This window comes from Mizuhopecten yessoensis, unplaced genomic scaffold (assembly GCF_002113885.1).
Source record: "Mizuhopecten yessoensis strain PY_sf001 unplaced genomic scaffold, ASM211388v2 scaffold10829, whole genome shotgun sequence".
NCBI classification, from domain to species: domain Eukaryota; kingdom Metazoa; phylum Mollusca; class Bivalvia; order Pectinida; family Pectinidae; genus Mizuhopecten; species Mizuhopecten yessoensis.
Window position 1 is genome coordinate 524,755 of NW_018408742.1, and position 26,865 is coordinate 551,619.

Genomic DNA, 26,865 nt, shown 5'->3' on the forward strand with positions numbered 1-26,865 from the left:
TCATATGCAAATGTTGCCGATAGTCTATGGAAATATACCTTAACAATAAGCCTTCTGACACTGTTTTATTCGGATGCATTATTTCGGTAGCCTCTGAGAATTTAAGAAATGATGTGTCTTCAGATTTTGCTTTCATTTATTTACAAATTTACCCGTCAGATTTTGCATGACGACGAGGATGGGAGAGGTTCTAGGATAGCCAGGTTGCCAAGCAGAGCCGTCAGTTACCGGCCCAACAGGATGACAAGATTCTCCATCACAACACTGTATCTCTGTGGTCTCTTGCACAGCTTACATGGTATGTCACCAATACATTGTCCTCTTGTTGTCCGTTGACGTATAACTCATCCTGCATCTAGACTTTCGTTAAGGTAGACCAATAAATAATCTGCATGAAAAACAATGTAGATCTATGATAATTATTCAGTTCTATGACCAAGTTGTCTATGAAGTTATTTCCTATTACTCCATTTCTTTCTTGATTGTTACACATATTTTCCTTAATTTTGATTCCAAGTTTTACTTTTACAAGTAAATTGTTCCTGTACAAGGTTTGGTATATGAACACTTTACTAGATCTTTAAGGAATCTATTTCTAATATTGATATATGATGTGTAAATGATAAATTCTAAGACTGGGTTTTTTACATTGATAAATTGTAAATTGATGAAATGACATATGTTTTGCTCTCTGCATCGAATAACAAATGTTCAAGTTGACTGATTTTTTGAATTAGCTGACCTTATTCCTATGCATGCTAACATGAATACTTTAACGATATTATTTTTCTCGAAATTTAGTTTAGTTACATGTGTGTTTGTTACGTTAATTTTGTATGTAATGACAAGGAAGAAATTAATATGTATATGGTCGTGAGTTTTTTAATTTATTTCTTAGGTCATGTTACCGCATGACAAGCAAATTCGTCAACCAACGAACTTGATCATAAGACGATTTAACTCTGATATTTCCATAAACATATTCAAAGTTTGTAAAGTACTATACAGACGTATTTGTGTACAGCATCATTAACTCATGTGTTCGTGAATTTGTACTAAATTATCATAGCGTAAAAGCAAACTAAATTACACTACATTGTACATGAAGCATGTAGAATTAAAGTACACTACACTGTACATGAAGCATGCAGAATTAAATTACACTACACTGTACATAAAGCATGCAGAACTAAATTACACTTCACTGTATATGAAGCATGTAGAACTAAATTACACTATATTTTACATGAAGCATGAAGAACTAAATTACACTACACTGTACATGAAGCATGCACAACTAAATTACACTACACTGTACATGAAGAACTAAATTACACTACACTGTACATGAAGCATGCGGAATTAAATTACACTACACTGTACATGAAGCATGAAGAACTAATTACACTACACTTTACATAAAGCATGCAGAATTAAATTACACTACACTGTACATGAAGCATGCAGAACTAAATTACACTACTACACTGAACATGAAGCATGCAGAACTAAATTACACTACAATCTACATGAAACATGCAGAACTAAATTACACTACATTGTACATGAAGCATGTAGAACTAAATTACACTACACTGTACATGAAGCATGCAGAACTAAATAACACTACACTGTACATGAAGCATGCAGAACTTAATGACACTACACTGTACATGAAGCATGCAGAACTAAATTACACTACACTGTACATGAAGCATGCATAATTAAATTACACTACACTGTACATAAAGCATGCAGAATTAAATTACACTACAACGTACATGAAGCATGCAGAACTAAATTACACTACACTGTACATAAAGCATGCAGAATTAAATTACACTACACCGTACATGAAGCATGCAGAATTAAATTACACTAAACTGTTCATGAAGGATACAGAACTAAAGTTACCTGGTTCACTTTTTCAAAGATTTTATGTTAACAAAGAATGAAATTGTCTCCTGTCTGAAAACAAAACAAGCAAGCAACACAACCTAATAATCCCTTTCATCAATGTAATTTTTACGCTTTCTTTAATATTTTCTTGCCTAGTAGACAGTCTTACGGGTATACCCAATAAGCCTATTTGATATATTATAAACGCATTTCCTTTTTAACCTGTATGTACATTTCTATGATTTTTTTTGACAAAATAGATTAGTTGACGACAAAGTTATATAATGCAGTAAATACTTACTTTGCTTGACTTTATGCATTACAAACTGCTTAATATGCGCTTCCTTACATTATAACTTTAGTCATTTTTCTACTGTCTCCCTAGATCTTTATGTATGTCTTTCTGTTTCAGCCACGACCGTCTACATCAGCACACAGGCACAGAACGGTTGTGTCAATTGCTATAAACACACTAAACTCAGTGATTACTCATTCGGTCTTGGTACTAACACTTTCTTTCGGTTTAAAGTGAAAGCCTGTTCCGATGCATTCATAGGACTAATGGAGACCGACTCGGATTATGGTCATATGTATGAGGTGGTGATGAACGGTCAAAGGAACAGTGCAGGAGTCGATCTGTACGACGGGAAGTGGGGTAGCACTTTGTCCTCAGTAACGGCGTCTACAGGGTTGGACTGCACCACGACAAGGGAATTCTACTTGGAGTGGACAAGCAGTTTCATTACGTTGGAGAAATACATAGCATCATTAAATAGCTGGGAAACAATAATGACATGGAGTGGTTCACAAACGTTTTCTATCAACTACATAGGGGTCACGACGGGAAAGCGTGAGGATGGCAATTGGGAAATAGGTAAGAAGGAATTAACATTGATGATGAAATAATATAGTCTTTCTAATATAGTTATATGGATATAAAAAGGGTGCCTGAGGGTATATAATAGGGGGTCAAAACCGACGACCAGCACGGTAAACAACACACACGTGAACATTTATTTCGTTTTTGTTTTCTTTGTTCTTGATTGTTTTTCTCAATTGTATATCCTTGTGATTTAGACGTTTTCAATGAATCACAAAACAATACTTTCCACCAAAGTATCTGTACAACTACTACTCCAACAAAGCCTGCCCATTGAGGTCGGTCATGTAGGATACATTTACCCTACAAGAGTGTTCCACATACAATACGAATGTCTTCTGTATGATATTGTATATCATTCCTTTGATGTTGTAGAGTTACTTTCCTCAAAATGTATTTTTAATTATCTATTATTTATATCTGATTCACCTGATTGCAGCCAATTTCAATGTTTAAGAAATCGGACTTTTTATTTTATATTGTTAAAACATATTGACCTGATCTGTAAATTGGTTTATATAAAGGAATGCACACGCTGTTCAGGCTTATATGGTGTAATCAGTAATAGGACTTCCGTCATAATGAGGATTTGAAAGACGAAGACTTTTCATACGCAAATTATTATTTATTTATTATGAAAAAGGTCAGTGCTCATGATTTTTCTATTTGATTAAATCAGAAATAAGCATTTCAAAATTTGCCCCAGACGGTTATGTTGTAGGTTATCACAAAACCTCGAAACTGAAAATGCTTGTAAAGGGAAAATAAAGAAATTCATGTGTGTCTTTCGTTTGTATCATTCATAAATTAATCAGTACTCATTCACAATTATTTTCAATATCTAACTTAATACATACATATAATGTACCTCTTTTGATAGGGGGGTACATGACAGTTTTAATAGAAAATATATCGCTCTTATAATCCCTCATGAACATATTTGTAATAACCCATCTTTCTTTTTTATAGATTGGCCAAACATCCCAAGACCAAAATCCATAATAACGACGTCAGTGAAAGACGAAGCTTATTCCAAAACAGAAACGATCATTCCGACAGAACCATTGTCTACGTATATGCCAGTTACCAAAATCACAGATAGTTATCTATCAGTGGAAATAAGTCCTACCCCCACCGTTGACATCACAGGAAAAGTCTTTTCTGAAGCAAGTGATACACGCGAATATCATTATGACCATATTTCGCCTGAATATGGATTCACTGTATATGAATACCAGGATTATACTGTTCCCCTTTCATTTTCGCCTGGATATGACCTTTCTGCTAGCTTTAATTTACCACATACGGTGGACATTACCTCATTTACAACAAATCATGTAATTTACACATCAGATGAATTGATAACACCAATTACGAACCCATCAACACACGGGTCGTTTGTTATTAAAACATCAGATACCATAAAAACACCGTTTATTGACTCAACATCATATGACTCGCTTGTTATGGAAACATCAGATACAATAATTACACAATTTCTCAACTCATCAACACATGAGTCGCTTGTTTTGGAAACATCAGATACCATAAAAACACCGTTTCTTGACTCATCAACACATGAGTCGCTTGTCATTAAAACATCAGATACCATAAAAACACCGTTTCTTGACTCATCAAAACATGGGCCGCTTGTTATGGAAACATCAGATACCATAAAAACACCGTTTCTTGACTCAACAACACATGAGTCGCTTGTTATGGAAACATCAGATACCGTAAAAACACCGTTTCTTGACTCAACAACACATGAGTCGCTTTATATGGAAACATCAGATACCATAAAAACACCGTTTCTTGACTCATCAGCACATGAGTCGCTTGTTATTAAAACATCAGATACCATAAAAACACCGTTTCTTGACTCATCAACATATGAGTCGCTTGTTATGGAAACATCAGATACCATAAAAACACCGTTTCTCGACTCAACAACACATGAGTCGTTTGTTATTAAAACATCAGATACCATAAAAACACCGTTTATTGACTCAACATCATATGACTCGCTTGTTATGGAAACATCAGATACAATAATTACACAATTTCTCAACTCATCAACACATGAGTCGCTTGTTTTGGAAACATCAGATACCATAAAAACACCGTTTATTGACTCATCAACACATGAGTCGCTTGTTATTAAAACATCAGATACCATAAAAACACCTTTTCTTGACTCATCAACATATGAGTCGCTTGTTATGGAAACATCAGATACCATAAAAACACCGTTTCTTGACTCATCAACACATGGGTCGCTTGATATTGAAACATCAGATACCATAAAAACACCGTTTCTTGACTCATTAACACATGGGTCGCTTGATATTGAAACATCAGATACCATAAAAACACCGTTTTCGGCCTCACCATTACGTTGGTCTCTCGGTATCGACCTATTAGAAACAATGTTTGAACCATTTCATTCGTCTTCTATAGTGGTACCAACGATATATGACTCGTTTACTGAGACTTTTTCGGCAACACACAATATGCCATCCAGTATTCCCTTGGAAGTCAGTGCGACCGCGGCACATGCTACTGACAATTCCCCTTCAAGTGCAATGGTTTACGGAACAAGTTCACAGACATTTCAACACTTCTACGTTTCTTCGTCTGAGGTATTATATGCATCAAGTCCACTTTTGTCAACTGTGTCGTCTCATTTTCTTAATGGGTCTTCGCCGAATGATTGTGAATGGAATTGTCTGCTTCGGTCATGTACAACTTTCAAAAGTGTTTCGCCGGAGGAACTCAATGTGAAGGTAGAATCCCTTAGGAATGAGCTTGTGATCGATAAGACGACAACAAATAAGCATTTACGTAAGTTTACATCAGCGGCAGACGATAGACCAAGTGCGGCGCGAATTGGCTACATTGGGGCGCTGATTCTGGGGTTTGTTGGTGTCGCCGTTATCATATTTGATATTCCAAGGTCGGTGTTATATTTCAAAGAGTTAAAGACGAACATCGGGCAAAACCAGGGTAGAACACTGACAGTTTAAATGTCGCTACTGTAGCAACAACAATTCTGTTCATTTGCTTATCGTTAGTTTTATTAAAGAAGCAAATGCCTTGTTAGACCAATATGCATCGGATAACTTATATACAACGACGAAATTGTTTCTTCAAAAGCTTAAGCTTGGGGCAAACCGATTTGATTTCTATGTGAAGGGACATATATCTGTGGAAACTAGGTGACAACAGTATATAACATCCACAAAGGGTGAAATCGTCTTGTTGAATATATCATAGCAGTATTTTATGGTGCATCCCTTAAATTGCGAGAAGATTTGGACACACAGTCATACAATGCCATCTTAAAAATGAAACACACACTTTTTTCATTAAATTGCATTTATTGCATTCCTTTGACTTTTTCATTTGAAGATATTAATGTTATTTTTGCCCCTTGGATACTTAAAAAATACTATTATGGTTAGGCATAAAATAGCTTTGAACTAAGGAGTCATGTTCCTGTTAACTAACATTGAGTCTAACTTTTACGAATCCTAAGGAACCACTGTAACTCAGGATCGTGTGCGATAGTAAGTGTGTTTGTGTTCAAATGATCGAAATGTAAAAATGCATTGTCATTGTAGAAAAGCCATATACATAACTTTTTATCAGGAAAAGACATAAGGATGTATACGCCATGCTGTTAAGTGTTCTGCTCCATTCACATTGCTCATCATATGCCGACTTTTATAGGTTAATGAAGTATTCTTCGACAACATTTAAAGTTCAATATTGATATTATTATATATGTCATAAACAATATTGATATGTATTATATATGTCATAAACAATATTGGTATGTATTATATATGTCACAAACATATTGATATGTATTATATGTCACAAACAATATTAATATATTTTATGTGTGTAACAAATAATATGGATATGTATTATACACGTCACAAACAATATTGATATGTATTATAAATGTCACAAACAATATTGATATGTATTATATATGTCACAAACAATATTGATATGTATCATATATGTCACAAACAATATTGATATGTATTATATTTGTCACAAACAATACTGATATTTGTCACCCTTCCAATTTGTAACACTGATTGGATATCTTGCCGGAGTCTATATTTCTCTAGACCCCGCTCTGCCGGGGTCTATAAAAGCACATACGAGGGGAGATAACTCAAACTAAAATTACTCTTCCTATCAACATAGATGTCGTACGACACACACACAAGCGTTCGATGTGTGCCAATTCTTCTCAGAATGAAAAAAACCTACTTAATTGACAGCAAATTCAACGAAATAGGCACTGAGGGGGCCTCTAGGGTGCTAATTACAAAGATGGTAGTGTATTGTCCGAAATATTGCCGAAAAGGTGTCCGGTAGGGGCTATTTTGGTAGCAGTCAAGTACAACTCAAACTCACAAAGTGACTTATAACTTTGTAGATAAATAGTAATAAAATATTGTCAGGGTGACAAATTCGTTATCCCTTCGTTAGGAGGGGTCTACGGGCTCATATACCTCTTTGGTTTTTATAGACCACTCGAATTCGGCTCGGGGTCTTTATAAAACCAGACAGGGTCTATGAGTCCGTAGACCCCTCCTAACCCAGAGATAACTAATGATATGCGTATATAAAACTGGTGCCTGATTATTAATTTGAAATTTAATTCATACGAGATGTGCAAAATATGTAAATAGATTTCTAAATAAAGCTGAATGCAAGAAAATAGATTGTTATGTGATATATTGTTAAGAAAAGCGTAAACGGTATCCAAAAACTTTCTTTAGTGAGACATATATCATTGAATACGGTAGTCTCGTATTTTTCACAGCAATTTTTTTTTTTTTTTTTTTTTTTTCAATAATTGGTTTATTTTAGGTTATATCAACACAAAATGATCGCCGTCATTGTAAATAATTTACAACAAATTGATGGAGAGTGTATTTTGCTGATATTTTGTTTTCCCTTTTGATTCTGTATAGTGTATGCTTCGAATTTTAAAGATGCAATCACCGATGTATATTTATGTTACATTCACTTCGATCAACATTTGGATGGCTCTGTGTATTTTACCTTTCCCTCCACACCCATCTCACCAGCCCATACCCATTTCTCGGAACAATGTATGGGAGGGGAAAGGTCAATGAGATGAACCTGCTTTCTTGTGGTAAAATCACAATGATTATGTTTATATCAGTGTATGTTATATTCCGTTAATAAGTGATTGACATCGTAGAATTTTGAACTTTTAGTACGTCGAATTATGAAGTTGTATTTACATTGCTCTGCGATTCTGTGTTTGTGTAGTAAATTATGATTTAACCTTACTTAGTTGATTTCATTGAGTGGCATCCCCCATACTCCAGGGGTAACGTGCGCTAACACTAAAATGGAAGGCACACAGCTAGCTATTTTATTGGTCTCAGGTAAAAACACCTGACCAATCGCTAGGCTGATACCTGTCCGTTGAAGAATACGAAGGAGGGACTCCTGACTTCAAAAGCTAGTACATTTTACCGTTATGCGAGCGTGAGACTCTTTTTATGTACATCAGAGGATCGAACTAGTCTTCTTGTCTCGTCATCAAGGTTGCGTACAATGAACCTTCACTTTTGCTATGACATATTCCAGGAGTGCAGAGAGCATTAGTGAGCGTAACCCTCGAGGATGATTGAGTGATGAAATAAGTTGGTCCTGAGGAATATTTAATGAACAGTGTAGCGGTTAATGTTGAATATATCACAAGATTATTTCGAATCATTCCCCAGGAAATCGACAAAAACATAATCCACTTCTCAAATATCCATTGATACTTGCTTTTTAACGACTGAACAATCATGTACAATGTACAAGACACTGGAGCTGGTGGAAATCTTATTTCATAACATATAATCCGTCTCTAAAATATTATGTTATGGACATCATTAACCTCGATATCCCAAAAGTTACGCTCACTTTCGCGCCCCTGGATTATGTCATAGCAAAATCGAAGGCTCAGTGTGCACCACCTTGTGGAAGAGATGAGAATTCTAGTGTGACCCTTTCATGTACATCAAAAGAATGTGATGGTCGCGTAACGGTGAAATTGACTGGCTTTGAGGTCGGGTGTCGCTCCTCTGTAATCTTTAAAGGACATGTATCAGCCTAGATATTGGTAAGTAATAATGTTACCAGACACCAATGAAATAGCTAGTCCCGTACCCATACACAGTTTATCACACAATATTTTCAGAGTTGGTCGTTCGAACAATTTTCTCTCCGTTGGTCTCTCGATTATATTCACGTTGGAAAATTAGTCTAACGACAAACCCTGAAAATACAGTGTGATAATCTATAAAGACACTACGTCACAAAAGGCAAGTAAAATCTGGTGTATGGCTTAACAAACAATACAAGAATCGACAGGTCTATCTTCATTATATTTATATACAATTTTATATTTTCACAAACCCCCTTCAGAGTAATGGTGTTTTTTTAATAAAAACGAAATGATCTGACATGCGCTGTTTTAAATTTGGCAGAAATATCTCGACCTCCATCGTCGGATAGATACCCACGGTTGATTTCGCTTCGGTACTCACTCATCACGAGTGAGCACCGAAGCGAAATCAACCGTGGGTATCCGACGATGCTCGACCTCAAACAATTAACAGTTGAGATAAATATTAAAGTTATCTCCCCTTCCCCTCACTTGTATATACTTTGCATGCCTATTGTTGACTTGTATATGACATATTGAATCAATACAATGGAAACGTGATTGCATCGTATACGTTAGAAATCCTAAGCTGCTATTGACGTCATACGTTGTTATCACACAATTTACACACAAATATAGATTGATATAGAAATAATTAACAACCTATGTCATTATGTGTATATATCTGTAAACGTGATAGATAGCGGGCCATGCATCAGCACCATTCACAATATACCTGCCATTAAGGCAGAAATCGAAACAAACACTAATATAATAAATGTAAAAAAAGTGGAAAAAACATCGATTTTTTAACGGGACAATTGTTAAACACCATGGTTGATGTAAGCCATGTTAAAACACATTAGCAGTTAAAATCATTCAAAGGTTTTTGTTTGTTGATATAGTTGTATTTTGTCAATAAAACAATCGAAAACCATTCTGAAAAATGGTGTCAGAAAAGCTTTTCGTTTTATTAATTTTCTATACGTTTACAAAGATTCATAGAACTACAGTAATTTGCTGGGTTCCTACATAATGTACCTTTCAGCATGTATCTAACGAGGATATTAATAGTGGAAAGTCATCTCACAGTCGTGGTACTTTATGACCCAGTACTCCTAGAATAAACAATTAGACAATAATACAAACCAACATATGTTGATCATATCTATTCTACCACATTAACAAATAATTAAATATGCCTTTGATCTCATGAACTAAAGTTCAATTATCCAATAGTCAAGGGCGAATGAGGACAATATTTAACTGTTCTCAAAATCATTGCCTATTTTCATTTCAAATTCTATGAAATAATAGCTACTTATGTGTCTATTTTATTATTAATTCAAAGATAAAACGTTTTACTTTATCATAAGTTATGATTAAGATCATAAGCGATAAGCTTATTCAAAGCATGCATCCAGATTATCTGGATGAACATATTTTCTTAACAATGAACTTCGACACAAAGGTTGTTCTATACAGGAGTCTTCGACATCACACGAGACTTCGACATCACACGAGACTTCGACATCACACGAGAAAAACACGATGTATAAGCGGGACTAATAATGATTAAAATACATGTTAACAATATTTTTGATAATTGATTACCAAAATATTTTACAAATCAGACAGCACAACGTCGTGCTTCTTGTTGAGCAGGAAATCCCTACCGAATAACTGATTCAGTTTGATAATATTTTGTTATGGCTCATAATTATTTTCCTTATTTCGGGTCTACTCGGCAGCTGTCGTTGACTTTACGTATTAAGCTCGGTTTCACCATGTGGATCATTTTTAATATCGTAATAGTTTGTTTACTATATTACGTCACAACATCATCAATAGCATTGCTAATTTAGTAAGTCTATGTATATATTATCGGTATTGCTAAAAAAAAATCTAAAATACAGATGTAAATTTATCATCTACATTAAGATCTGTATTTCAATCAGATTGAAAATAATTCAACGGCAAATACTATCACTGATTTTTAGTCATATATGGACTTACAAATTGAATTTTACTTCTGCACATGACGTAAAAAAAAATATGATCTCCACTTACATTGGAGTAACAATGTAAGTATTGATATTACAGAAAACACAATACATACTTTATGCCTTCTTTCGAAGATATTATTAAATGACTGGTATAGTATTCCAAAGCGTAAAGTTGAGTCAGTTTAGAAATATGTCAAAACGTTATTTTATTATCCAATTATATAATTTGTAAAAATGACATCGCCCTAAATGAATCTCAGTTACCATTCATGGCAACCATCGAACAAAGACAAAGATTCAGTAGAAAAGCTCTAACAAACCTCGTGAAAAACAAGCAAATTAAATTGGTAAAGGTAGTCGTTCGAAACATATAGCATTTGAAATCGGACACTAATTGTATTCCGACTCAGCAAACGTTAACAATAAGCTGACAGACTTTCTGTGAGAGCGTATTGTTGTACTGTACATCGTCAGAAGGATTTAATAAGCACTCATACTATTTGCCCGTGTAGAGAAATGGTCGCAAAACCTTTTCAGTGGATTATTCTCACGTCATCAAAAAAATACTTATTGACATAAACAAAACTAGAGTACTGTAATAATTGATATTCCGTGTAGGATCTACTTAGGGTTGCTGATATAGACTTGGTTGAACCTCTAAATTACACCATGTTTCGTAAGTATGTAAACACGCGTTACTCTGTACAGTTCGCATATCCATTCAGCTTTTCAAAATGTCATTTCCTTTTAGACCATTTTGTTATATCTTCATACACGTGGTACAAACTGGGATGGACAATATCCTGCATTGTCTTTTAATTGGTTCAACGTGGTAACAGGCAGAACTCTGCTAATTTTCTTAATTTTCATCGTATCTCAGATTTCATGGTTCGCCGAGTGTTTGAAGGGCCTTATAATACAAACATGCGTTTTGAACCTGTGGTTTGCTAACTTTTCCAATATATTTGTAATGGAATTGATTGTTCAGAATATTCTCTTTGATCAGGTGCATTTGATATAATATAAACAGTAACATATGGGTCAAAACACATGCGGGATAGTTACCGGCTATATAGTACGGGGGCCATTCAATACATTCTGTCGCCACACAGCATCCGTACGTACGGGCAATGAAATCGGTTGGCAAGCTTTTCATTGTTCAATGGTATGCACTCACGACTAATGACTACCTTTCAATTCTAAAATGAATGTTGATACTACATCTGTAACACGCTCCTATATCAACGAACAGTGTGCTTTACAGATCCCGCCAAAACAGATACATGCAGAGTCGTGCAGCTTTTAAGGCACCTCTGACGTCAACTGTTTTCAGGTGGGTGAACAAATTCAAGGATGGTAAAGTTGACGTCAAAGAGGACAAACCGCCAGGGGGGCAACTGTCACAACATCAAAGAAGAACATTGCTGCCGTGAAAGATGTGAATTACCAACAGGGAATGAGACCTGGTAATATTAATTTGAACCCCGAAATGTATCAATAACATGCAATGGTTTTCATGAAATCAAAAAAGGCCAGAGATTGTAAGAGGTATAAAAAGCGCCCAGAAAGTTTTGTATGTCATTGTTTTCATTTCAAGAGGGGCTGTAGTTCAGGGAAGGGGAAAAGAACACTGTATATTGTCGATTGGTTAAGGCGTCTGACATTCTGCTACAATTATCCCTCCACCACTTGGTCACGGGTTCGAGGCCTACAATGTACGTGGGGCAGTCGCAAGGTACTGTCGGTGTTTTTTCTCCGAATACTCCGGCTTTCCACCACCACAAAACCTGGCACGTCCTTAAATGACCATAGCTGTTAATAGGTCGTAAAGCACAAAAACACTGCTTATCGAAATTGACAATTTATGTACACACACACACACACACACACACACATATATATATATATATATATGTGTGTGTGTGATTCGGACATTGTCATCAAGCCAGCGGACAAAGGTTGTGCAGTTGTTATAATGAACAGGGACGACTACATCCAAGAGGCTAATCGGCAACTCTCCAACGAGACATTTTATCGTAAGGTCGATAGTGACCTGACGCACGTACACGCACAGCAGATTAATAATACCATCAATAGAATTTTAGAGAAGGGTGATATTGACATCGATACCGCGAAATTCCTGCGCCCCGAAAACCCTCAGGCATGAAAGTTTTATCTTCTTCCTAAAATTCACAAACCTGGGAACCCTGGTAGACCCATCATTAACTCGAGCAACCACCCGACGGAGAAAATTTCCCAGTTTGTTGACTTCCACCTCCGACCATTCGTAGAACATTTACCATCTTTTTTAAAAGACACCACAGACTATCTAAACAAAACACCTGCTGAGAACTTAACAGAAGGTACCTTGTTACGATGGACGTCGTCCCCCTCTACACTAACATACCGCATGACGGCGGCATTGCAGCCTGTCGCGCGGCATGGGAACGGCGCAGTACCAAACACCCATCGACTGATAGCCTGGTGGATTTACTGAGACTTGTCCTCACACTTAACAACATTACATTCAATGAGGATAACTACATACAAGTTAGCGGTACAGCCATGGGTACTAAGATGGCGCCCTCATATGCCAATGTTTTATGGGACATCTTGAAGCCCAACTTTTAACATCTGCTCCAATTAAGCCATTTAGCTGGTTGATATTTATCGATAACGTTGAAATCAAATGGACATCGGGTCGGGACTCCCTTGACGAGTTTATTGAGTAAGCTAACGCGTTCCACGCCACCATCAAATTCACAGCGGATATCCCAACGGAGAGCAACACATTTTTGGACACCAGTTCCACTCTGATTGATGGTAAGATTAGTACGGACCTCCACTGTAAACCTACTGACACACAACAGTATCTCCTCCCATCCAGTTGTCACCCCTCGCACACCACGAGAAGCATACCCTACTCCCAAGCTCTGCGCATCAGGCGTATTATTTCGGATGACATCATCTTTGAACGCAGATGTTCAGAGTTAAAGTCCAATCTTCTTGGCATAGGATATAAATCTACTTTGATAGATCGGGAAATAGACAAAGTGAGGGAACTGGACAGGGCAAGTCTGTTTGTATACAAAGTCAGACCCATACACAAAGGGTACATTGTGTAGTCATGTTCCACCCAGACATGCCGCCACTTCCATCTATCTTGAAAAAGCACTGGCGCATCATCGAATCTTCAGCGAAACTTAGGCAGATCTTTCCAGAGTCTCCTATACTGGCATATCGTAGATCTAAACACATGAGAGATCTTGTGGTAAGCAGCAAGCTACCTACACCTAACCCTGCTGCGGCGAAAGGCTCTTTCAATACCTGTAACAAGAAGGTGTGCAAACTGTGTCCATACACGCGCTCCAAGGATATATTTCAATGTACAATCAACGGCAAAGTGTATCACATACTACAAACGCTGACATGCACATCAGTCAATGTGGTGTACCTTATTACCTGCAATACGTGCAAGTTACAGTTCGTGGGCGAGACCTGCACCCAGCTCAATGTCAGGATCAACAACCACCGCTGCTCTCTCAAGCAGAACAAACCAGACTTCCCTGTGGCAAGGCATTTTAATATGCCTAGCCATAGTTGGAAAGACATGCATGTTGTTGCCATAGATCATTGCCCTACATGGGATGAAACGAGACGACGTACGAGAGAACGGTTTTGGATCACCAATCTACAAACCCGCTACCCTCGAGGTATGAACGAACGATAGGCGGTTGCCATCCGCTCGTTTTCCTTCCAGGGGGCATTTGACCTAACGATTCATTACTGCACAGTTGGTCTGCTATCTTGCCTGCCTGCTGCTTCATGTCAGTGTGTGTGACCAACAGCCCTTGTCAGATTTATTTTGCAGATTTATACAGTATCTGAGCCATTTCATCTACTTATTCCTCCTGCACTCACTTATTTGATAATTACATGCATAATTCTGGCAAACCAATAGAGGCACATGCATTATTCCTGCAAACCAAAAGAGGCGACTAAGTGGGACCCCCTGCTGTGACTTAGATCCATCGCAGTATTGAGAGGCGACTAATGAGACATTCCGTAGCAGATTGGAGATTTTTCACATTTACCGGGCCAGATTTCCAAAAGCACATTTTCCACGTTTTTGATATCTCTCGTTGACTCACTTTATATGACAGTGCATCTTGCGCAAGAATAGGTCTTCTACATCAGCGTTCCATGTCCGCGATGCTCTCAGCTTAATTGCTGCCTTCGGCTGTCTTTAGCCGAGGGGACTATTGCTTTTATATAATAGCTATATTTTCAATTATAGTATATCAATTCTATCTTCTTGTAATATGATGTATATGTAGATGTAACTGTTCTGTTTCACTGTGTCTTGAAAAAGGAGCGGATCGCTCCGAAAATTTGACAACCTAAACTTTGCCCCATATATATATATGACGTCAATACTTCAAATAAACAGTCTGAAGAATCTCCTAGAAGAGATGAAAGTACTAAAGACTCGTTGTTAAGAATTTTTCTTTATATAATATATATATATATATCTGGCTAGGTCTATTACCGAGTTATATGCCTATTTAAGTCATCTACAACAACAAAAGGCCTATTTTGTCCTCTCCCGTGACATTTTTCTCGGTCAATAAACTCTTCTCTAATGCAGAAATCAGACTAGGCCAATATAAGTCTTCTTCCAAAACGTCATACCGGGAAGTCCTATTCAATCAATTCATATGACGTCAGACTAGGCCAATTGAAGTCCTCTCCTGTGTCATCCAGAGAGGTAGATCTTATCTAAGTTGGTAGAAGGGAAACAACTCTTATAGTATCACTGGATTACTTTCACTATTTCGATGTATTCCGCTACACTGTTCATTAAGGCAGTGGATTACCTATGTTTTCCAACTATCTGACATATCAACTCCAACAGATTCAGACATTAAAATACTATAATGCCACAAAAGGTTCCACAACGAATCACAAGCTTCAAGGCTATAATCGCAAGGGCCAAATAACAGTAAACTCGTGCTTCGATTTCGGTGTTTTTCAAATTTTCATTTTTACCTTTGATTTTGTTTCATGAAATATCAATATGATTTTCCTATAAAAGGAATAACATTTTATTAATTTCATATTGGTTTGTTTTAGGTAATATTTGCACACATTTGAAATGATTTTTGCTTTTCAACCATATTTGAGTGACGATAGCTTCATAACAACTATCGAAAGAGTAAATAAAAGTGACAATTAAAATTAACAAGAAACCATTTAATTTTGTTGTTTACTCTCAAGGACAAACAAAAAAGCTCAATAATTGATGATTAAACCAAAGGCATATGGCATGTTAATGATAAAGTTAATTACTGACTTAGTGAATATGTGTTTGCCATTTTTTAAAGTAATTGTCCAATGTCTGATTCTCAACAGTGATTGTTGCCTAAAATAGGAAGTGTATTGTCAGCACCGTCATTGTTACCTTTTCACTTACAGATGTAAAGTACAGAAAGTATCTAAAGTATAACATTGAATACCCACATATAGTTCTCGCCATCTTACATTATTCATGGTTTACATCCTTTACCCCTTAACAATACCGATATCTTTATATTAAAAAATACAAATGAATATAAGGTATACGACAGCTTAAGCAAACAGTGTAAAAATATACCACGGTGTTAACACACAAGGATACAATTTACCACAGTGTCAACACACAGGGACAATATTTACCACAATGTCAACACACAGGGACAATATTTACCACAATGTCAACACACAGGGACAAAATATACCACAGTGTTAACACACAAGGACAAAATTCCCACAGTGTCAATACAGGGGGACAATATTCACCACAGTACCAACACACAGGGACAATATTTACCACAGTGTCAACACACAGGGACAAAATATACCACAGTGTCAACACACCGGGACACAATATACCATAGTGTTAACACACAGATACAATATATACCACAGTGTTAACACACCGGGACAAGATATAACACAGTGTCAACACACAAGGACAAAATATACCACAGTGTCAACACACCGGGACAAAATATGCCACAGTGCTAACACACCGGGACAAAATATACCACAGTGTTAACACACCGGGACAAGCAAGATACACCACAGTGTTATCACACCCGGACAAGATATACCATAGTGTTAACACACCGGGACAATATATAACACAGTGTCAACACACAAGGACAAAATATACCACAGTGTTAACACACCGGGACAAGATATACCACAGTGTCAACACACAAGGACAAAATATACCACAGTGTTAACACAGTGTTATATTGGCCGACTTTTTCCCGATATTGGCCGACTTTCAACACGGCCAATATGAAAAATGCGCCAAGTCGGGCATGCACACCATTCGGAATTTCTCGTGGTTGTTGGTTCTTTTTGACGTACCGTTCCGTGTCAACACAAACAACAACAATGGACGTGATGGAATATGTTTGACTTTTCAGAAGACTGCAGATAATGTGGAAAAGTATAAAATAAAATTGTTTTACTTTTTTATACTTGAACTATTGTTTAAATTTATGTACTCAAAATATTCACTGTTAATTGAAAAAAGTGTCATAAATCAGCTGATATCATATTGGCCCAGTTATCAGGCCTTGATCTGTGATATTGGCCCTCAGCCTTCGGCCTCTGGTCGATATAACAGACCTCGGCCTAATAACTGGGCCAATATGATACCAGCTGATTATTAACACTATAGTATTAACACCCAGGGACTAAATATACCACAGTACCAACACACTGGGACAAGATATACAAAAGTGTTAACACACAGGGACAAGCTATATCACAGTGTTAATACCCAGGTACAAGATATACCAAAGTGTCAACACACAAGAACAAAAGATATCACAGTGTCAACACACAGGGACAAGATATACCAAAGTGTCAACTCACACAGGGACAAAATATACCGCAGTGTTAACACACAAGGACAAAATATACCACAGTGTCAACACACGGGGACAATATTTACCACAGTGTCAAAACACAAGGACATGATATACCATAGTGTCAACACACAAGGACAAAATATACCAAAATGTCAACAGACTAAATAAACAACAAAAGATACCGCAACGTTAACATACAGGGAAAGATTATACTGCAACTTCAAACAAAGGACCTCGAAACAAAAGTCAAAATCAAAAGAGAAAGCAAAACGCAGGCGACATCAGGTATTCTTGAAGAGTATCCAAATGTAGGTCACTACTGACTAAGAACACAATGATCATGTCTTATACAAAGCGTGTGTAGCATTAATTGTTTTTTTTTGCATTGAAATTTAAGTAATTCGGAGGGAAAAGATCGGTTACACATGGCAACAGCAACAGCTGATGATAAGATCGGCGAACTAAAAGGGAAAAAATATCCCTGCTTTCCCTATCTACATTGTTTACATGACTAATTAGATTTCATAGTCATGGACATATTCCAATTATCAAAATGTCCGTGAAAGATGCGGAATGCTGACGGATAAACTTACAAGGCTATAGGCAACTGTTTTGATGGTTACCGCCTGATATCATTGGATGGAAATTCTTCTTTTTCCTTGTGGGATAAAAAGGTCGATATTTTTATGATGTTCGTGTGTGTGCCTTATTGTGTCGTTGTCACTACAGTTATACCACTTAATGATATTGACCAAGGTTTACATCGCAGGTGTCGTCGTTGAAGCAAAATAGGCTTATCCTTCAAAAACACAATGGTATTTATTCTCCTCGCACTTTGTTCCAGGGGGACCCTGTTAATTTTTCCTCTATTGGTATTTTGTCCTAGTTTTATCGATTTTGAGTTTAAATTATTTTTGTTTTATTTGGAGGTTCATGTTGTTTCTCCTTTTGTCTTATCGTTCTGTTTTATGACTTTTGTATCAGTTTTCAGTTCAGTTTTGTTCTCGACCGATAAAGTTTTTCTATAATGTTTTCAAGTTCATCTCCCTATTCTCACACATTTCTCGCACTCTGTCATTCATTAACATGGCCATCAGGTTTATTTCCATTCTGATCAGAAATAATTCCAAATATTTCAAACCTCAACGTCTTGTCAACAACTACCTTTCAAAATCCAATGAATAATAAAAATACCATCATAACACTACTGTACCCCGTTCCTTGAACAACACGTGGTGGGATCCCCGGAGATCGATAGAGGAGTCCCCGCCAGTCATACGTGTATAACACGTGGTACAAGTGTAAATAGAACCATTAAACAAATCCTCCGCTTCCTGCCCACACTTCTGTAAACACGAAATGTTATAAAAATACCATTAATAAAATACCACGGAAAATTAGATTCATCATGGTATACACTATCTTCATTGAATAACATTTAATGGTAGGGTGCGTTCGTACATACAGAAATTGATTACACGTTATGTGTGGTTTGAATACTGACCTCACTCACCTGCTGTCAAACCGACTACACCCGACTCCCTGTATGTCACTCTTAATATTCACTTTCTACAATGATTAAAGAAGCACAGTCTACGCTATCATTTACAGCTATGTAAATCATAAATGTTTCGTGATTTATAAAACGTTTAACCCAAATAGAAATGTCAAAAAATGTAAAATGTAAAGCATATTGCTATATTTTTAACTCTGATTTTGCGAAAAGGTCATTTGAAGAACTGCAGAAAATAGAATTCAGAAATAATAATGATAATAGTTCAAACATTAGTGAAAACCCAAGTCTTTACAACAAAGCTATGTACTGCAGTTCTCTCATACAGTGTTGTGTGGATAGCTATACGGTTTCTTGTTGGTGTCAATTTTCTGACCCCCACCCGATCAGATACTGGTTCAAAATTGTAAACAATTACTTTCTGTGAGAATTCTTAAGCATTGAACTGCTTTTGTATGGTATTTATGATCTATTTGAATGACACAGCTTTGCAAGCAAACAAATCATAATGCGCGCTAATCATAAATACCATTCAAAAACAGTTCAATACTTTTATTTACGTTTTCTCTGCCTCTTATGTTATTTTTTAACTTATAATTTATGTTTAAAATTAAAAATGCCCGGCTTATCGACCGTCCACACAATTTCGTTCAATAGTTTTAACAGCGTATTGTCGCGTGCTGATTGTCAAACAAAGTAGTACTTTGAAATTTTAACGAAGACTTCAATTTTATTCCACTATTCAGTATCAATACAATTGCGTATGATATGTCCATAGGGTGATTTAAGTTTATCAATAGAACTCTGAGCTGAAAGTTAGATTTGAAATTGTTTCGATTTTTCCCCGGAATACATTTCGCTCATGAACAAATACAGTGAACACCGTAAATCCGACCTTGCCCTCCACAAGGTAGTTATTTTTGGAAGTTAATTCGAACTTTTTTCTTTGCTCATTTTGTGGAGAATCCAGGCGTGAATGTATTTGTTGAATGTTTGGGAACCTGACAACAGTCGGTAGATTCTATAACATCCTCGTTATTTGACATGTCGTCAGAAACTGAGGAACCGTGGATACGAGACGCGTGAAACTGATAGCGTTTGAAGTGAGTGATCTTGCGACGGAGCACAGGTTCGTTACAATGTCTGAAATGTTTTTGTGTGTTGTGACTCATATCCTGTAACATATGTTTCAGTAGGTCTATAGAATATGTGTATTTCAGACATTTGTAGCGAACCCCTGTTGATCAGTGCAGTGTAACAGACGATATTTCTGATAAATTGCATGAGCGTTAAAATTGTTTCCATTGCGGGCAATGGTGATTTCAACCGATGTGCATTTTATACGATATTGCAGACCTTGGTCTTGTTTTCGTTGTAATAAAAGTGTTTTTTATTTTATTTTTTATTTTGCACATAAATTTACAATGACATTGTCAAATCTCACAATGCCCAGCAATATTTCAGCAGCCGTCATGTTTATTTATATTGGATATTGTAGTTCCGGTCAGTGTTGTATTAATACGCTAAGAATTGTGTCTCGTGATGCATGGTGATTAAAGTCCCATCAACGGCACAGCTTTCAAAGAGACTATATAGTGACAGTAAGATATAAAACACATGCCACAAATTCTTTACGTGTCGCCTATAATTCGATATTTTCATGTGGTCCTCAAATTTCATAGACATAGGTATTTCTTCAACTGGAGATGGAATTACATAAGCTGGAAAACTTCAGTCAAAATCATTTTTCAACAATTATGGCTTAATTTATGTTACACTGTAAACGCTAAAAGAAATGGAATAAAAGCTACATTTACACGGTGGGTGTCGTCGATTTAACCTATATTTACACGGTGGGTGTCGTCGATTTAACCTACATTTACACGGTGGGTGTCGTCGATTTAACCTACATTTACCCGGTGGGTGTCGTCGATGAAACAAAGAATAGTTCCAAGAGAAAACAAAAATATTCAAGATAACAAACTATCGAACACGAAAGGCAGACGAAGTCCCCTTAAAGTTACAGGAAGAGAAGTCCGCGGATTAATCTTTCTCTGATACATTATATTATAATGACGTATTATAACTTTCACGACAAATATCCCCACTTTACGTAAATTTAAATAAATGAATTGCTATGCACATCATCTCATCAAGACTGAAAGTAATTTCTTTTTCTTTTCTTCAATCAGAATGAAAATTGATTCGATATGGTCGGTTGATTTTTGCAAAAAGGTTTCAATTCAAAGCGACTAAATCCTACACACTGAGTCATACTGTTTCGGGTCAGTGCTATTGCAAATATTTTCGATCTGGAAAAAAATAGAAAGTCATTTTAATCTGCAAAGTTATTACAGACTTGAAAGACGAGTACATGAGTTTATGGGTGTACAAGTGTATTTAGACAGCATTACGTCTGTTACACACGATGTAAGATGTGACGAGTGTGTGTATCAATAGCTACAGTATAGTCGTTATAGGACATTGGTTTAGAATACCTTTATGTACACAGAGATAGCATACACTGCTTATAGATATATGATTAACATTTCATATTTAATAAAAAGGTCAATAGTAGAGCTACATAATATATCATTTCTAATATTTTACAGGAAAAATAATTATGGCATATGAAATGCAGCAAAATGTTGATTTTTTCCACGACAAATCGTTTTGCCTTGATGTTTATCATTGCATTTTAAATAAATTTACATTTTTATGTATAATACCATAAACAATATACATATGTGAACTATAACAAAAATGTTGACATAAAGAAATGTGTGTTGTAACACGTAACATTTACTGTAAGTTTATTAAATAGGTGCTGAATAAACGAACCGTACAGTTGGTTTGCCTCGAGCACGAGGCGAGGATTATAGTATTGATTGTATGTATGTTCAAGATGTCACACGCGGTGCATTTGTGTTTATGTCAGTGGTAAACGTAGAAGGATAATATGTATTGTGTCTGGCTGGGTTATCATAAAAAATCTTTACATACATTTTACTTCTCACAGGCCCACAGGATCGGAGTTAAACAAAATGTTTACAAATAATGAAATGTAAGCTACAAAGTGGTATCCGAACGGTAGGCACCACAACTGTATGTGGCATGTGTAAGGATTTAAATTAACAGAAACATACGTCGTGACCCGACGATGTTTACAACTCGGGTAAACGAAAAACGGAAGTGTATACCTCAACACAAAGACGTCTTAGTAGGAACAAATAAATACAAGAGAGTTTGTGTAGGACTTAACTCGAACATATGCACCACAGCATAGAGGTGTTTGAGGAAAGAAAAATGAAACACGAAGGTGTACACAACGGCTAACAGAAGTTTGGGTTATGACGAAAGAAACTCGAACATATGCATCACAGCACAGCGGCGTTTGAGTAAGGACAAAGGAAACCCGAAGGTAAACGTCACACACAGACGCGTTTCGGAAAGGTGATAAACCTATAGCTTATGGATGGAATATAGAAGGGACCTTGTGATTTTACTTACTACGATCGACACCGAGGACGATGTGGCTGTAATGGATCTGTTGTTACCTGTTCGTTTTAGTATGAAACAAAATGTCGACACCAGAAATATAAACAATGTTCAAAATAAATTCGGCATTAGTGTATGCTGGTATAGATCGATGATAGGACGACCCTACCAGCAATGACAATGAAAAGAAGGAATCTGTGTATATTGTACATATAAAAGTTCATTTTACGTTAACCGGTGACGTGTTTGATAAGCTTACAAACAGTTGACTTAAGGCCATCTTATTCATGGTCAAGTGTTAACAAACAGTTAAACACACACACCACCCGTGTCGTGGTACCACCCAAACATAGGTGGTCAGTCCAGGGTGTATGTGTATATACGTATACTGTATTGGTCAAGTAAGTGGACATTGTCAGTCTGTCCGTTTAAGGGAACTTTGGGGTTTAACGTAACACCACAGACACAATTGAACCACCCGTAGCATCGCCTCAACCCAGGATGACCAAAATGACCACTCAGTAACCGTGTTAGCTGCAAAGTATTCCCACTTTCCACTGTCTAGAGTGAAAGGCTACAGTGACGTTACAACATAGCCATTTACTAATCTGTGCCAGGACGTATATTCCGGAGAGTGTAGATTATTCTTTAAATAGTAACTGACCACGATGACGTAAGAACAGAGACGAGTACACCAACCAAGCCGGAATAGACACAGATGAGATTCCATCAAAATGACAAGTGTGAGTGACCTCGACAAACAAGAATGTAGAATGATAAAAAACAGTACTAAAGATAATCTCTGCATGGCTTGTTTACACGAATGGATATCACGTAAAAGGGATGAAAATATACGATGGTAAAAGTACAATACATTTCATAGTGTTATCGACATAAAGATTCTTATATTTGCCTTAAGAGTTGTTGAATAGTCGTCACCTTCCATTTGAATCGTTCTTTTTACCAAGTTCTCTAATATATAAAACGACAATGGAACCTACTTCAAATGCATGTGTTGCCGTCTTGGATTTTCTTATGAGTTTCCTTGTCATTTCAACCTGTGTTGTGTTTTTTTGGAGAGGAACTTGGGGCATATTTGATGCATATCTTTATCCCGATAACATGGAACTCAGTGCTTGGATTTGCTTCACCTGTGGGAATTTTGTCCTGATTTTTACAGGCCTCTTACAGACATATATATCAAGGATAAATACTTTTAAAAACATTGTAGTGCATTTCATTCTCTCGAGACTTCATATTTATATCATTTCGACCGGAAGTGTAGCACAGTGGCGTGGTATATGGAACTTGCAGGATCACTACACAGGAACGTCGTGGCAGAGCGCCTTGACATCAACCATTATTGGCTCCGGCGTAATATGCTGTCTACGATGTACCAAATCAATCATGACGTCAGCACCATTGCTAGTTGCGCATGATACGGATCACGTGACGCTGTTTAGGGTAACAGGCAGACTCGGGTCAGAGGTTAGTCAGGTCATACTCATTATATTTCTATGTTTAGTTTAACCCTTCCAGAACCCTTTGTTTCCTTTCTGTGTTAAATGGTGGCCATTATGTATTTCCTTTTGTTTCGGTGACTCTTCAGGACCCTTTGGTTTTTTTTAAATCGACAACGAGGTCGAATGCTATCCTTGTTTGACAATGTGGCACAAATTAACTGTCGGATATATAATTTTACATGTTTCTCTGTCTCAAACTGCTGTCAAATAAACCACCCATCCTCTCGGTATTGTTTCGCAGAATATTTCTTGCTAAAATATTATAACATGTTTCTCATTCTTATCTCGGCGAGTAAACACATAAAAATAAAATCATTGTGCGTGAATGAATTTTGCCATGCGTAAAATTGACAAGAAAGCTATCAAGTATTGAAATGAAACTACACACGTTTTACATGTAGTAAGTCCGCAGCCGATCAAGATTGACAACAAATCAACTTCCTACAGCCTCCGAATTCATCATCGATACCGTTCTCAGTGTAGAGTATTCCACGCAGATATTCAACGAGAAATTTTCGCCCAGTCCAATATCGTCCGTAGCCTGTAAAATCCATATTAGCCCAGTGTTTATTCGCCTTTCGCATATTCCGTCTTTGCATATTGCAGAGTTATCTTCTCTTGTGAGGAGGTATTGATTGTTACGTCATTGGTTTGTGAGAGTAACGTCATCAATTTTTGAGAAAACGATGTATTTTTCTCACACAAACCAATGACGTAACAATCAATACCTGCTCCCAAGAGAAGATAACTCTGCAATACGCAAAGACGGAATAATTAATATGTAAATTATGTTGTATGCTAATGTTTGCTGTAATGATAAAATTGCCCTCATTTCAGTGGGCGTAAAAGGGCCAGAAATCGAACTTCAGCGAAAAGTCCTGTATACAATAGATATTTATATTTTGCTTTTAAAATTTGCATAGAAGTTCATTTGTCATCTACATTCAACTTTTGCTGTGTTTTTTCAGTTGATCAAATAACTGATTTTACTGAAATTGTCACTTGTTTTAATTCTTATGTACATTACCGTTGTTGTTTATTGCAGGTCGGCAATTCACCTCGGTTTATGGTCGACATGGTGATGACTCCTCTGCTTGTCCACACCTTCGTCGTCGTATTCTGGCGTGGACTATGGTCATTGATGAATATCTACTTATATCCGGAAGACGACGCTCAATCCGGGATCTACTCTCTAGTCGCGGGCCTCGCTTTGGCATATCCAACTGTCATTGGTCAACATCTCATTCTGCCATTTGTCAAAAATCCAGACAATAAACACAGCATGTGTAGGGTATTACTTTTGAACCTGTATCTAGTCATGGCTAGCTGCTTGCCTGTCGCTCATTGGAGAGGGATTTGGTTTTTGCAGGATGCATGGTTGATTCCAGAAAATAAGGTAATTAGTGCCTGGATGTCGCACACCATAGGATTCCTCGGTGGTGTCCTCGTGTTATCTTCTAAATCTATACCTGTCTCGGGCTGTTTTTTGGATAGCAGCATTGGTAAGGATAACCAACGGCTCATCAATTTGACTTATTTCAAGAAGCTCTGGGACAATGTATGCAATCAGGAAAGTGCTAAATGTCAAAACGGCCATGAAGAGAAAGACATTGCTTCGAGACAAAATTACGAAAATAATAATAAGGCAATCGAGTTCACTTATATAACCCACTTATAACACAGTTAATGTTTTTAGTTCTATCTACAGAACTTTCAATGGTTATCAAATAAAGAATCACAGATAGTAGATATGTTTAAATTGTTTTAGTGAGCTGAAATTGCTTAAAACCGGTCACTTTGTTCGGAATTGTGTCGTCTTTGTATGCGCTGAAGTATTTGTTTAACACACGATATTTAAAATTACCAGTCTCTGTCATATGGACCTGATACTTTGTTACAACTATAGTTGGGCTTAAACCAAGTTATTCAAAGTAATTTTACACGTTTTAGGGTTTCAGATCAATTCTCGATAAAAATCGCAATGGTCGTATACACCATCATTACGTCATTAAGGGTTGCATTTTACCAAAAGTTGATCTAACAACCTTAACCCAGTAAAATTACTCTTTACACATCAGTTAAGGTCCAAGTATAGCTGTAACAAATTCTTCCCCGTCAGCCGTGAGATCTAGGGCGTTTGACAGCGTGTGGATTCCTTTGTGCTCACCGACACCGCGTATGTGTGCTTTTCATAGACGGTGACTAAATATATTTAAGTAACGATGGGGGTACTTCTGTATTCTGTTTTCTGTTATAAAGACGAGATTAAAAATGGTTATCATTGTTGGTTCAGTGGACTGGACAGCACTGGGACCGTATTATTTGACCGGTTAGCAGAGCATTCCGGACTGCAGAGAGTTGTATAAAACTTTATGAGAACTAAGAACTCGGATCAATTATCAT

General features: G+C 36.8%; 1 protein-coding gene across 1 annotated transcript; it reads left to right on the top strand.

Moving 5' to 3' along the window:
* The first annotated feature begins 22,369 nt into the window (after positions 1-22,369).
* Positions 22,370-26,848, top strand: LOC110462754. Its single transcript, XM_021516899.1, has 2 exons — positions 22,370-24,427; positions 25,508-26,848. Exons 1-2 carry the CDS (start codon positions 23,930-23,932, stop codon positions 26,138-26,140), a joined length of 1,131 nt encoding a protein of 376 aa, XP_021372574.1. The 5' UTR covers positions 22,370-23,929; the 3' UTR covers positions 26,141-26,848.
* The last annotated feature ends 17 nt before the right edge of the window (positions 26,849-26,865 follow it).